The sequence below is a fragment of the Salvelinus sp. IW2-2015 genome, linkage group LG36 (genome assembly GCF_002910315.2).
Source record: "Salvelinus sp. IW2-2015 linkage group LG36, ASM291031v2, whole genome shotgun sequence".
Classification (NCBI taxonomy): Eukaryota; Metazoa; Chordata; class Actinopteri; order Salmoniformes; family Salmonidae; genus Salvelinus; species Salvelinus sp. IW2-2015.
In genome coordinates, this window is record NC_036875.1 from 27,912,201 (window position 1) to 27,928,096 (window position 15,896).

Here is a 15,896-nt window from a genome sequence, read left to right on the forward strand (position 1 = left end):
GAGGCGTCTGTTTAACACACCACAGACACAAATGGTAATATAGTAGGAGGAGCTGTCACTAAACACACACACATGGAATATAGGGGGAGGCTGTTCTATTTAGACACACACACACACACACACATGGAATTATGAGGAGGGGCTGTCTTAACAACACACACATGGAATATAGGAGGGAGGCTGTCTATTTAACACACATGGAATATAGGAGGAGGCTTCTATTTCCAACACACACATACACACACACATGGAATATAGGGGAGGCTGTCTATTTAACACAACACAACTATGGAATATAGGAGGGGGCTGTCTATTAAACACACCACAATGGATATAGCAGGGAGGCTGTCTATTTAACACACACACACAACACACACACATGGATATAGGGGGGAGCTGTCTTTTAACACACACACACACACACATGGAATATAGGAAGGAGGCTGTCTGTTTAAACACACACACATGATATAGGAGGGAGGCTGTCTATTAACACACACACACACACAGGAATATAGGAGGGAGGCTGTCTATTTAACACACACACACATGGATATAGGAGGAGGCTGTCTATTTAACACACATGGAATATAGAGGGAGGCTGTCTATTTAACACACACACACACACACAACACATGGATATAAGGAGGAGGCTTCTATTTAACACACACACACATGGAATATAGGGGGGAGGCTGTCTTTTACAGCACAACACACACACACATGAATATAGGAGGGCTGTCTATTTAACACACACACACACACATGGAATATAGGAGGGAGGCTGTCTTAACAACACACACACACATGGAATATAGGAGGGAGGCTGTCATTTAAGACACACCACATGGAATATAAGGAGGCTGTCTATTTAACACACACAACCATGGATATAGAGGGAGGCTGTTCTAACACACACACACACATGGAATATAGGAGGAGGGCTGTCTATTTAACACACACATGGAATATAGGAGGGAGGCTGTCTATTTAAACACACACACACACACACACATGGAATATAGGAGGAGGCTGTCTAACAACACAACACACACCTGAATATAGGAGGAGGCTGTCTATTTAACACACATGAAATATAGGAGGGAGGCTGTCTATTTAACACACACCACACACACCACACACACCTGGAATATAAGAGAGGCTGTCTATTTAAACACACACACACTGGAATATAGGAGGAGGCTGTCTATTTAACCACACACACACACACACATGGAATATAGGGGGAGGCTGTCTGTTTAACACACACACACACACACACACATGGGATAGAGAGGAGGCTGTCTGTTTAAGACACACACACATGGAATATAGAGGGAGGCTGTCTATTTAACACACACACACACACATGAATATTGGGAGGCTGTCTAACCACACACCACACATGGAATATAGGAGGAGGCTGTCTATTTAACACACATGGAAATAGGAGGGGGCTGTCTATTTAAACACACACACCACACATACACACACACATGGAATATAGGAGGGAGGCTGTCTATTTAACACACACACCACACGGAATATAGGAGGGGCTGTCTATTAACACACACACACATGGAATATAGCAGGGAGGTCTTCTATTTAACACACACACACACACACACACACATGGAATATAGGGGGAGCTGTCTGTTTAACACACACAACACACACACACACACACATGGAATATGGAAGGAGGCGGTCTGTTAAGACACACACACATGGAATAAGGAGGGAGGCTGTCTATTTAACAACACACACACACATGGAATATAGGAGGGAGGCTGTCTAACACACACACACATGGAATATAGGAGGGAGGCTGTCTATTTACACACACATGGAATATAGGAGGAGGCTGTCTATTTAACAACACACACACACACACACACATGGAATATAGGAGGAGGGCTATCTAATTTAAACACACACACAAACTGGAATATAGGGGGAGGCTGTCTGTTTAACAACACACACACCACACACACACTGGATATAGAGGAGGCGTCTATTAACACACACACACACATGGAATATAGGAGGGAGGCTGTCTAACACACCCACACACACATGGAATATAGGAGGGAGGCTGTCTATTTAACGACACACACACATGGAATATAGGAGGCGAGGCTGTCTATTTAACACACACACACACATGGAATATAGGGGGAGCTGTCTTATTTAACACACACATGGAATATAGGAGGGAGGCGTCTATTTAACACACACACCCACACATACACACACACATGGAATATAGGAGGAGGCTTCTAACACACACACACACAATGGAATATAGGAGGGAGGCTGTCTATTTACACACACACATGGAAATAGGGGGAGGCTGTCTATTTAACACACACACCCACACACACACACACACACACTGGAATATAGGAGAGAGCTGTCTATTTAACACACACACATGGAATATAGGGGAGGCGTCTATTAAACACACAACACACACACATGGAATATAGGAGGGAGGCTGTCTAACCACAACACACACATGGAATATAGGAGGAGGCTGTCTATTTAACACACATGGAATATAGGAGGGAGGCTGTCTATTTACACACACACACACACACACACACATGGAATATGAGGGAGGCTTGCTATTTAAACACACACACACACACATGGAATATAGGAGGGGGCTGTCTATTTAACACACACACATGAATATCAGGGGAGGCTGTCTATTTACACCACACACCACACACACACCACCACCACACACACACACACACACACCACACACACACACACCACACACACACACACACCACCACACACACACACACACACACAACGTGGAATATAGAGGGAGCTATCTGTATTAAACACAATGCACACTCGCATGCATGCCACACACACACAAGTCATTCATCTAAGAAAAACTCTGAATCAGAGGAGAACAGCAACAGCTATATAATTTTATGTGATCCCCCACCCAATGTATGTGCAGTATGTTTAAGGTACAGTAGTTCTTAAGGAACAGTAGTCTAAGGAACAGTATGTATTAGGTACAGTAGTCTAATGAACAGTATGTATTAGGTACAGTAGTCTTAATGAGACAGTATGTATTAGGTACAGTAGTCTTTAATGAACAGTAGTCTTATGAACAGTATGTATTAGGTACAGTAGTCTTAATGAACGGTATGTATTTAGGTACAGTAGTCTTAATGGAACGTAGTATTAGGTAACAGTAGTCTTAAGACAGTAGTCTTAATAACAGTATGTATTAGGACAGTAGTCTTAATGACAGTAGTCTTAAGGAACATATGTATTAGTACAGTAGTCTTAAATGAACAGTTGTATAGTACATATAAGTCTTAATGAACAGTAGTCTTAATGAACAGTAGTATATAGTTTACAGTAGTCTTTAATGAACAGTATAGTCTTAATGAACAGACTGATTAGTCAGCTAGTCTTAAGGAACAGTATGTATAAGGTACAGTAGTCTTAATGAACAGTAGTCTTAATGAACAGTAGTCTTAAGAACAGTAGTCTTAAGTGAACAGTATGTATAAGGTACAGTAGTCTTAAGGAACAGTAGTCTAATGAACAGTAGTCTTAAGGAACAGTATGTATAGTAACAGTAGTCTTAATGAACAGTATTTTAAGACAGTATGTATTAGGTACAGTAGTCTTAATGAACAGTAGTCTTAAAGAAAACAGTATGTATAGGACAGTATTTTACTATTTAATGAACCAGTAGCCTTTTAGGAACAGTAGTATTGGTACAGTAGTCTTAATGAACAGTAGTCTTTAAGGAACAGTATGTATAGAACAGTAGTCTTAATGAACGTATGTTTAGGTACATAGTCTTAAGGAACAGTAGTCTTAATGAACATGTTTAGGACAGTTATTAGGTACAGTACATCTTAATGACAGTAGTCTTAAGGAACAGTAGTCTTAATTGAACAGTAGTCTTAAGGAACAGTATGTATTAGAACAGTAGTCTTAGAACCCCAGTTAGTCTTAATGAACAGTGTCTTAAGGAACAGTAGTATAGGTACAGTTAATCTAATGAACATAGTCTTAGGAACAGTATCTTATAACAGTAGTCTTAAGGAACGATATTATTAGGAACAGTAGTCTTAATGAACAGTAGTCTTAATGAACCAGAGTCTTAAGGAACAGTCATGTATTAGGTTACAGTAATCTTAATGAACAGTAGTCTTAAGAACAGTAGTCTTAATGAACAGTAGTCTTAAAAGGAACAGTAGGTCTTAATGAACAGTATGTATTAGGAACTATGTACTGTTATTTATGAACAGTATGTATTAGGTCAGTAGTCTTAAGTCCCTGTCTCTCTTTTCCTGACGAAACTCCCACATACAGTACAGTACAAACATATTATGACATGCCTGCCTTGGTCATTGTTGATGGATTGTGTTTCAGGACTATTGATTCTGTTCTTTAGAACAGGGATGGGCAACTCCAGTCTCTGAGGGCCATAGAGTGTATAGTCTTTGTTCCAACCCAGCTCGAACACCTCATTCAACTGGTCAGCTATTCAGTGTGGCCCGTTAAATCAGAAGGTGGATCAGGAGTAGGGCTGAAACAAAAGCCTGCACACACTGTGTCCCACTAGGGCCAGCTGGCCATGCCTGGTTGAGAAAAAGAAGAGGGTTGGAGTGAGAAGGTAGTCTGCTGTTTCGCCTCTACACTCTCTGGCACAATGCTGCACCTTACTTACAATAGGGGAATGTCACTGCCCCCTATGACTGCAACACACACACACACACACACACGCAGGCGCGCGCGCACGCGCACGCACGCACGCACACACACACACACACACACTAGAGTAGTCCTGCCATCTGAAAGTCGACGTCTGTCTGAATATTTATTGATGATGTTATAAAATTTGATGTGGGACACCATACCTGCTGCCTGCTAAAGGAAAAGTATGTTCCTCTCTCCAGAAGATCCTGCTGCTGAGCCAGAAACAAAGGAAGCAGAGGCAGAAGCAGCAGAGCCCGAGGCAGAAGCAGAGGACGTAGCCGTAGAGGAGGCCCCAGCAGCTGAGGAGGCTCCGACAGAAGAAGTGGAGGAGGCTGCAGAAGAGGAGGAGGCTGCAGAGGAGGAGGCTGCAAGTTCTGAGGTGGCTCCGACTACAGACCAAGAGGCTGCAGCTGCAGAAGGGGAGGCTCCGGCTACAAAGGATGGGGCTGCAACTGCAGAAGGAGAGGCTCCGACAGAGGACACAGAAGTAGTAGAAAAACCAGCAGTGGAAGTAGAGGTGGCCCCTGAAGCTGAGCCAGAACCAGGTGAGCCACACACACACGCACATACGCACGCACACACAAACACACACAGTTGTTAACGGTTATTGTTATGTTTCGAAGCGGAGACGGCAGAACCAGAAGCAGAGGAACCTGCTGTAGAAGAGGAAGCTGCAGGTCAGACACCCCATATAACTACAGTACATTCCTGGCCTTTGCATGTCTGTTAAGTGTATGTGACCCGTTTCCATTCATTTAGCTGTATGGTAGTGTTGTGTATGAACGAGTTCTTGGATCCGTTTGTCCTTACTTTTGGGAATCTAGAGTGGAGGGGCTGGAGGTTCAGGTGAAGTCGGTGGGGAGAGTCAATTTAGTTTGCCTTCTGAGGACTCTGACTGACAGAGTCAACAGCCTGCCACAGCAACAGATCCTGACATTCTAGCCAATTACCTTTTAGAGTTCCCACAGGACAATGTAGAAGTTCAATTATAGACAAAATGTATGTTGGAATGCAAGGCCAAGGTGTCCTGAAAAAAGTCTTAAACTGTTGAACTCAAACTGTATATCCAAATATATTGATACTGTGATTCTGCCAGTGTGTAGGCCTCAATGCACTCTCCTCTAAAAGTGTAAATTCAAATTAATTGATATTAGTTTTCTCCTTCAAAATACACACGCTGGCGTATACACACACACCCATCCCTCTCTGTGTAGTTCTTACTTTATTATGAAATGTGTGTTTAATGCCTAGATTCACTCCGGACCGTGGAAGATCGACTTCATGGCTCACTTCACATTTAAAGATCATTTACGATTGAGCCGGCATAATGAATTCAGCCGCCCCCACATTCCCATGTTCACAGAGACTGCATGCACGGAAAACGCTGCAATGCAGTCGAACATGGGAACATAGCCTTTAAAGGGCGGCTGAACTCACCGTTTTTGCCTGGGCTTGCTCCTAGGTTTGCTGCTGCTCATTAAAAATGTTTTTATTTGCTTCATGGGGTGTGGTTCGATGTGGGTGTGCTATGATCGCTATATCGTACCCTGGAAGTTATTGTTGTTTGTCCCTCTTGAATCCCCATAGCAACAACATAGCCACAACCACTTCACCCTCAAAATAGTTTATTAATTGAAGATACACTATATATACAAAGGTATGTGGACACCCCTTAAAATGAGTAGATTCGGCTATTTCAGTCACACCCGTTGCTGACAGGTGTATCTGGAGTGGTGTAAAGCTCGTCGCTATTGAACTCTGGAGCAGTGGAAACGCATTCTTTGGAGTGATGAATCACACTTCACCATCTGGCAGTCCGACGGATTAATCTGGGTTTACCTGTCTGAATGCATAGTGACAACTGTAAAGTTTGATGGAGGAGGAATAATGGTCCATACAGAAGTGGTTTGTTAAGATCAGTGTGAAAGAACTTGACTGGCCTGCACAGAGCCCTGATCTCAACCCCATCGAACACCTTTGGGATGAATTGGAACGCCGACTGCGAGACAGGCCTAATCGCCCAACATCAGTGCCCAACCTCACTAACGCTCTTGTGGCTGAATGGAAGCAAGTCCCCTTCAGCAATATCCAGTGGAAAGCTTTCCCAGAAGAGTGGAGACTGTTATAGCAGCAAAGGGGGACCAACTCTATATTAATGCCCATGATTTTGGAATGAGATGTTCGACGAGCAGGGGTCCACATACTTTTGGTCATGTAGTGTAAATCAATAAATCTGTAATACATTTTGACGTTTCTGTCGAGGAGGTCTTAGTCGTGAAATTGTACATTGTGCTAAGGTGTTTTGTGCAGTATTTCTGAAGTAAAAATGTTTTGCATGAAAACGAGTCAATGCAGACACTATCGAGTCAGCTGATGCGGTGCTAAGCTAACTCACCATTGCTTAGACACATGTTGTTAGTACGGACTGATTTCTGAGAATAGGTCTACAACTTCATCAGCAAGCTGTTAAACTATCCTRCATAAAGGACAAGCTACACACTGTTTATCAGTGCCCAAAATCAACAGCTAGCTAAGTTCAATTTTTGTCAATGAAGCTATCTAGTAGCTAGCAGCCACATTGATCAGGCAGGCTACGTTAGCTAAACCAGCTTGTGTGCTTCGGTGCTGTTTTGTTTTTACAACTTTCTCACTATCTATTACCATCTAGTTGGCAGTGTTTCATAGGGAATCATGCTACAGAACAGGTTGTGATTGGACACAAGATGCTCGCAAATAGATTTTGAATTTTGGAATATTGACAATTGGCATCTGTCTAAATTCTKATTTTGCCCAAAACAGTGGCAGATTCGAGTGATCACTGTCACATCAGCAAGTGGCCACTCGATAAAGGGCTTAGGTGCCACGTGTCCTTTCAACATAACAATGGCAAGGTGTTTTCTTATGTAAACAAGTCTGAGGCTCTGCATAATGGACAGGTCTGTCTCAATGTCTGTAGGTTCTGCTATTATTAGAAAGAGTGCAATCAGCGCAGCTGTTTCTCTGTGCATGACAATTCTCCCTAGGCGTTACCATCCCCGTGTTATTGGGCATCATTGAAATCAAAACCCAACCCTCAAATATCCAATGTATCTCGGAACGTAACAGATTCCCTAAATCTTAGTTTTGGAAGATACTGACTTTATGACCAGAATTATGCTATTTACACTTTGTGTAAATATAGGATGTTTCCAACCAGTTAAGTTGTTTTTCGAGTTTAGCTGCCCTTTAGAAGGTGCATAGCCGAAAAAGGGCGATCAGATTAAATCCCGGCCTAAATCACAGTTTAGATCTGTTGTCTGTGAGTGATAAGAGTGATGGGTTAAAATAGTATTACTGTAATAAGTATAACATTGTTTTAATGGAACTTTGCCAATGATGTCCTCTCAGTATAGTCATGGTATCTGATAAAGGTCTGTTTGTTTCTCAGAGTCGGAAGCGGCGCCTGCACCAGAAGACGGAGGTAAAACACAGCGTCAACACATTCACACCCCTCCTACCTGTAAACCCCTGATCTATTAACCATCACCTCTCACCTGCACACATCTACAGTTAGACATTGACAGTGGTGTTCATTAGGCCCAAAACACAAAACACTTGAAATGGAAAAATGGAAATATATAGCTCAGGTAGTACCTGCTCTGTTTTCAAAGCGTATGCTGAACAAACAACTCTGCCTCTCAGACAGTCATCAATCAACCTGCATGTGCTGCTTATATTTATCTGTGATCTGTGTTTATGTCTGTTTCTGTGTGTCTGTTTCCATTGCAGGTGAACTAGATCTGTCTGAAGCTGTTGAACCAGGTAAGGATGGTTTACTTACTGTGGTACTGTCAATACCAAACATATCAGTATTCCCCTCTGCATTTATAAGACTGCAGATTTGTGATGAGACAGTACAGATGGTTTACTATAGAACTATTAGAAAAAAACAGTTACTGTGTTTCAGAAGCACTGTTATCAGACTTTCGTGAGGTGGCATTTGTTAATGTTAGGTAATCCAGCTCACCTTCCACTGCTGCAGTTACAGCTAGGCCTACAACATAAAACTCACTAGTCCTTACTACAAGCTAACTTGCAAACTTCATGCAATTCACATAGCTAGTTGGATACAAACAAGTGTTAGCAACTTACCAGTGATGAAGTGCTTTGAACGCACATAAATGTATCGAGTAACCGGATCAATCACATTTATTTATAAAGCCCTTTTTACATCAGCCGATGTCACAAAGTTCTATACAGAAACCCAGCCTAAAACCCCAAACAGCAAGCAATGTAGATGTAGAAGCACGGTGACTAGGATCACACAGCTTTCCATCATCAACGTGGCGTAACAGCCTGAAACCATGAGGTTCGTATAACCTGGCACTTGGGCAGTTGATGAAACTTCATTTGGTGGTCTTTTCTCCTACTATTGCTCAAACAAAACGGTACCTAACAGCTTTTCGCATCTTAAAAGCAGGGTTAGTTAGCTAATTGAAGAAAGTACATTTCAATAGGCTCTTTGGCTGATAATCATGACATACATTCCATGCGACAGTCTATTCATGCTAATATTTTTACGTTTAGAATGAAAGTGTTTTTAGGTATAATGTAGTTTGTTGATTAAGACGACATCAAAGTATTTAAAAAATGACCAACCAGACTTGATATATATGAATTAATTAAGCAGGTTTTATTAAAAATGACATTTACAAACAAATAGAAGAACATGTTTCAGTATAATACAATACGCTATAAAAAAAGATATACATTTATCAATAATGGCTGTAGATGACAAAAAGGCTTTCGACCGTCTTGAATGGCCTTTTCTAACTCACTGTGCAAGTCCTAATCCAGGCACTTGTCCTCTACCTTCTGGACTACTGCAACTCGCTGTTGGCTGGGCTCCCCGCTTGTGCCATTAACCCTCTGCAACTTATCCAGAACGCAGCAATCTGCCTGGTTTTCAACCTTCCCAAGTTCTCTTATGTCAACCCGCTCCTCCACACACTCAACTGGCTTCCAGTCGAAGCTCGCATCCTCTACAAGACTATGGTGCTTACCTATGGAACAGCAAGAGGAACTTCCCCTCCCTACCTTCAGGCTATGCTCAAACTCTACACCCCAACTCCGTTCTGCCACCTCAGGTCTCTTGGCCCTCCCACCCCTACAAAAGAGCAGCTCCTGCTCAGCCCAATCTAAGCACTTCTCTGTCCTGGCACCTGGCAATGGTGGAACCAGCTTCCCCCTGAAGCTAGGACAGCATATCTTCCAAACAGTGTCTTAATCCTCCTCCTCACCTCACCCCCCCCCAGCATTTGCACATGAACCGACCCCCTTCCCCTTCCTCTGACTCTACTGATAGCTACTTTATTGAGGAAAAATGTACTTTCTATGCCTGTGATATGTGGTTGTCCCACCTAGCTATCTGAAGATGAATGCCATAACTGTAAGTAACTCTGGATAAGAGCATCTTCTACATGACTGAAATGTAAAAAGTAAAGATCTACACAGCAATCCTTTAAGTGGACCACAAAAAATATGAAGTACTTAGGATGTTTAAGAAGTGACAGACAACACAAACAGATAACTTTATCCCATTACTCAACAATATGAAAGCAGATTATTTAAACGGAAAAATCTTCCCATAAATCTTACAGGTAGAATAAATCTCTACAGAATGGCATGATTTCCAAAGTTTTTATATCTATACTTGGCAATATCAATTACCTCACCAAAGACATTCTTTAAAAAAGTATACTCTGCCATAACATACTTTATATGGGCAAATAAAACTCAGAATAAAAAGGGACGTTTTACGTCTTCCTAAYTCAGAGGGTAGTTTTAACCGCTTAGATTTGGAATTGTATCAACTCACCACCCAGGGCTTGTACTTGAAACACATTGTTAAATGCACTAAAGAGGAACAATTGGTACATATTGAAGATACGCATGCTCACCCCCATAATCTTTTCACGTGTCTATTTTCAAAGGATAGAAGCTAAGAACATTATCAACTTCATAGTTAACACTATAACAACATGGAAGAAAATGAAATGGATTCTACAAGAACCACTATCACTCCCAAAAAACAAAACCCGGAACAATCATTGGGTAGCTTTTCACAATTCACAGATAAATGGGTCCATATGGAAAACTAAAGGCATAGAAATCGGAAATGACTTGATAGGAAATGCATTTATAGGAAAAATATATATTTCCATGACAGAATTAAAAATCAATTTTGGACTGGCCAATATAGATATACAAACCTTGCAGAGAGCCTATCCAACTGACTACATCTTAGAAATAAATATAAACTATTGGAACCAAGACATAAAAATAACTGATATTGGCACAAGATGGAGGGAATGATGGAACGTATCTAACGAAATTACAGGTAAAGAAAATGTACACTTAATCCAGTATAAATTAGTGTAGAATTTATTATACAAGATACAAAAATCACAAATTATATAGCACAACGACAGAGTCATGTATTAAGTGTAAAACTAACAATAACTCAATAATCAATGCCTTCTGGGAATGATATAAAGTACAAAAGTTATCGGAGGAGTTAGAAAGTTGGCTGTCATAAGTATTACAATGTAAATGTGCTTTTAATCTGTCTGCTTATTTCAAGACGTCATGTGACTCACCACCTGGATTTGGTATTATGTAGCAACAATTTAAATTGTGTTTTTTACATGGGATAAAAGTAGAGACTCAGAGCTACAAAATGGTATATCATACACTGCATTTGAGGAACAATGGGAAAGTAATTCTGCTTTGAAAGTTGATCAACTTGTAAACTCACTTTTGAGAAAATGGCCTATGAATATTTTGGTATCTAGTGAAGAGCTCTTCTTTGTCTACACCCATTCAGCATCTTTTACACCATCTTAAGCTTTAACCCACCCATCTCGTTTCGCTCTCGGAGCGTTCAGTGCGCACACTAGATGCTCTGGCCAATGATTTGTTTACCTCTGGATAACATGAAAACAGCCTAACCAGCCAGTCAGAGAGTCATTCAGCCAGCCAGCTCTCACTCACTCTTTTTTGCCTACGTTTACTGACACCGGCCATATTCAACGGGTGCTGTACCCTTTAGCTTAAGACTAGCTAGGTAAACAATGAACCTAGCTAGGTAAACTATGTGTAAGATCACACACATCATGTAACATTAGCTAACAAGCCAGCCATCTAACTGTACTTAGTTAATCAATGAACATAATGCCAAATCATGTTGTTACTGCATGAATCTGCTGGGAGCTAACCAACCATGTTCAATGTTAGCTAGCTAACATTAGGCTCTAACTAGCAAAGCAAACAGCTCTGGGATACGAATAATAAGGTCATACACGTAATGTTAGTTAGGAAGCCAGCCAGCTAAAGTTAGCTAGCTAGCTAACAGTACACGTTAGCCTAAAATGAAAACCCTTTTTCAAAAATTTGAAATGTGTAATATGTGAAAATGTAGCTAGCTAGACTATCTTAAATCATCATGCATGATGGACGTGTCTCCCTGTCACAGATGCCATGGTTGCCCTTAGTTTGAAGATGTAATCCGGAGACAGGTGTTTTCACCATCTTTAGCTATCATACTCTAATTCCACTGATTTTTAAACTCAATCCTCCAGAAAGTGGAGAGCAACACTTATGCAGCTTTACTACGCGATCCGTTTAAAAAAAAAGCCGCGTTCGACAGGATTACCAACTCAAACTGACCAGCTCAAATAGACAGAAGCCTTCTTTATGGCAGACCAATCCGAACTCCGAACTCGGCAGGTCCAGCCCACTCATTATCTCAGCCAATCATGGCTAGTGGGAAGGCTTGTAATTTAACAATTTTATTCGTATTTACAGATGGCATGTGTCACGAACCGGCTCGAAGCCCGTAACAAAAAGGGAGACAACGTGGAGATAAAGAATAACTAAATATATTCATTAACTAAAGTAAAGTAAATACAATTAACAATGGTGTGTGTTTAGTCAGTAGTCAGTAGTGTAAGTGAGTGGTCGCATGTATACATGTGATAATTAGGGGTGTTGAAAGGTGCCAACGCAAACAAAACAAATAGCCAGAAAAATGCCACAACCAAAATCTGTCTTTGTCTGCATGGAGAGAGTCTCCTCAATGAGGATTCGATCTAACAACCTTTCGCGATGGGTTGGCTGATGCTCTTTTTGTGAATTGTCTTGAAAAAACATATACTAAAAACTGGAAATCATCCAATTCTCCCTCATTAAGACAATCGAACAATCATATGCTTCATTATCTGAATATTGAAAGAGCGTGAGAGACAGAGAGGAACAAAATGGTGAAATTTGAGGACGTGGCGGAGTGTAGTGCAGCCACTGGAGATGGGGGTGAGAACAGGTGGGTCTGGGCAGGGGTGATGTTGATGTTTGTGTTTGTCTGTATGTTGTTTTTTGTATGTGTATGTTTTGGTTTCTATTGTTTGAAAAAAAAAAATCAATAGAATCCACAACACATTTCTTTAAAGACTAACCAAGCATATCCAAAATGTTTAATTAGAATTATTAAAAAAAATATATATTGCCGTTGACGGATTATGAGTAAAGTAGGAACAATTCACATAATAGTAACGGAAGTACCCTACGGCTGTACCCTACGGCACGTTAAGCCATGCCTCGCCGTGAGTATCACTAAGGTGCGTGTCTCAGTATTCCACTCCGGATACGGTTGCTAAGGAAGTAGGAGAGAGAGAGAGAGAGAGAGAGAGAGAGAGAGAGAGAGAGAGAGAGATAGTTAAAACAGCTGAAGGACAACAGAGTCTCTGTTCTTCTTCCTGTCTCACCTCTCTTCGATCCTCCCTAACAACACCTGTCTCACCTCTCCTCCATCCTTCCTTTACAGAAGCTGAGCCTGAAGCACAAGAGGAGAGCAAGCCCACAAAGGAGACACCCACGGGAGGGAAGAGCCGCCGAGGGGGCTCAGTTGGTTAGTATCTTATACTGGTGGTGGTGGCTACAACACATACAATATGCAACCAGCCAGGGTAGAATAGTTAGCTACAACACATACAATATGCAAACAGCCAGGCTAAAAGAGCTAGTTAATGCACAATATAGAACCAGGCAGGCTAGAAGAGCTGGCTAAAGCACAGTATAGAACCAGCCAGGCTAGAAGAGCTGGCTAAAGCACAATATAGAACCCAGGCAGGCTAGAAGAGCTGGCTAAAGCAACATATAAGAACCGGCAGGCTAGAAGAGCTGGCTTAAAGCCACAATATAGAACCTGGCAGGCTAGAAGAGCTGGCTAAAGCACAATATAGAACCAGGCAGGCTAGAAGAGCTGGCTAAAGCACAGTATGGAACCAGGCAGGCTAGAAGAGCTGGCTAAAGCACAGTATGGAACCAGACACATGTCTGTTAACTGAAACTTGAACTTGATCTACTCAATGTGAACATTCCTACATCATTATGCTGTGTCCTGTTGAATACACTCTGATGTGCAGCTACATATGGAGTCTATTAAAATATATTAAATGCTCAGGACTCATTGTGTTCTATGACAAATAAAGTGACTAATATACAGTAATGAATGAGTCACATGCTCCAGTCATTAATTGCTCATAGTCACTACTATCCATATGCAAATATAAATGTTAGTTAAGTATGTGTGTGTGTTTGCGTGTAGATCTGTTCCTCTCCGAACTGGTTAGAGCAGAAACTCTATAGTAGTACTAGCCTCAGGGCATCAACTACATTACAGACACTATTTCCCTCCCTCCCCTCTCTTCCCAGCCCATACCGCAGAAGCAGAACGTAAGAGCCTTGCTTCCCTTAATGATATATTTAAGCAATAAGGCACAAGGGGGTGTGGTATATGGCCAATATACCACGGCTAAGGGCTGTTCTTATGCACAACGCAACGCGGAGTGCCTGGATATAGACCTTAGCCGTGGTAATATACCACAAACCCCAGAGGTGCCTTATTGCTATTATAAACTGCTTACCAACGTAATTAGAGCAGTAAAAATAAATGTTTTGTCATGTATACCACAGCTGTCAGCCAATCAGCATTCAGGGCTCAAACCCCCCAGTTTATAATATGTGAATTATTGTGGGTGTGTTAGTGTGTGTGTGTTTCATTTGTGTGTGTGTTATGTTAATAATTGTGTGTTTCTGTCTATTCTCTTCTGAACAGGCACAGCGGAAGCTCAAGGTAAGTCCTTCTCCCTCCCTCTGTCTTTTTTCTCTGTGTCCATCCTGTGGAATAGTTTAGTTTCCATCCAGTGGAATGGTTTTTAGTTTCCATCCAGTGGAATGGTTTTTAGTTTCCATCCAGTGGAATGGTTTTTAGTTTCCATCCAGTGGAATGGTTTTTAGTTTCCATCCAGTGGGAATGGTTTTTTAGTTTCCATCCAGTGGAATGTTTTTTAGTTTCCATCCTGTGGAATGGTTTTTAGTTTCCATCCTGTGGAATGGTTTTTAGTTTCCATCCTGTGGAATGGTTTTTAGTTTCATCCTGTGGAATGGTTTTTAGTTTCCATCCTGTGGAATGGTTTTTTAGTTTCCATCCTGTGGAATGGTTTTTAGTTTCCATCCTGTGGAATGGTTTTTTAGTTTCCATCCTGTGGATGGTTTTTTTAGTTTCCATCCTGTGGAATGGTTTTTAGTTTCCATCCTGTGGAATGGTTTTTCGTTTCCATCCTGTGGAATGGTTTTTCGTTTCCATCCTGTGGAATGGTTTTTTCGTTTCCATCCTGTGGAATGGTTTTTGTTTCCATCCTGTGGAATGGTTTTTAGTTTCCATCCTGTGGAATGGTTTTTAGTTTCTGTAACGATACTCTAAATCCTCCTCCTCCTCAGACGAGGAGAGGAGGAGGGATCTGAAGACCAATGTGCAGCGAGGTATGACGACATGATTTATTTAAGACACGACAAAACAACGAAGACAGAAAACGAACTATACTTGAATAAACTACAAAACAAATAAACGATGAAAACAGACCTGGACACGAACTTACATATAACGTGAAGAACAGGGAAAAAAGACTACACAAAAATGACGATGTACAAACATACCGAACAGTCCCGTATGGTGCGACAAACACTGAACAGGAGACAACCACCCACAACGAACACTGTGAAACAACCTACCTAAATATGACTCTCAATTAGAGGAACGCCAAACCCTGCCT

At 41.4% G+C, this 15,896-nt stretch overlaps 1 protein-coding gene across 1 annotated transcript in view; it reads left to right on the forward strand.

The window, feature by feature from the left end:
• The window catches only part of LOC111959788 (brain acid soluble protein 1-like), a 25,205-nt gene that overhangs the window by 6,121 nt on the left and 3,188 nt on the right, over positions 1-15,896 (forward strand). Inside the window, exons 2-7 of the mRNA XM_070437632.1 lie at positions 4,947-5,291; positions 5,370-5,423; positions 8,174-8,206; positions 8,515-8,547; positions 13,607-13,690; positions 14,900-14,917. Of these exons, the coding sequence (XP_070293733.1) occupies positions 4,947-5,291; positions 5,370-5,423; positions 8,174-8,206; positions 8,515-8,547; positions 13,607-13,690; positions 14,900-14,917 (567 nt within the window). The remainder of the gene's footprint in view (positions 1-4,946; positions 5,292-5,369; positions 5,424-8,173; positions 8,207-8,514; positions 8,548-13,606; positions 13,691-14,899; positions 14,918-15,896) is intronic.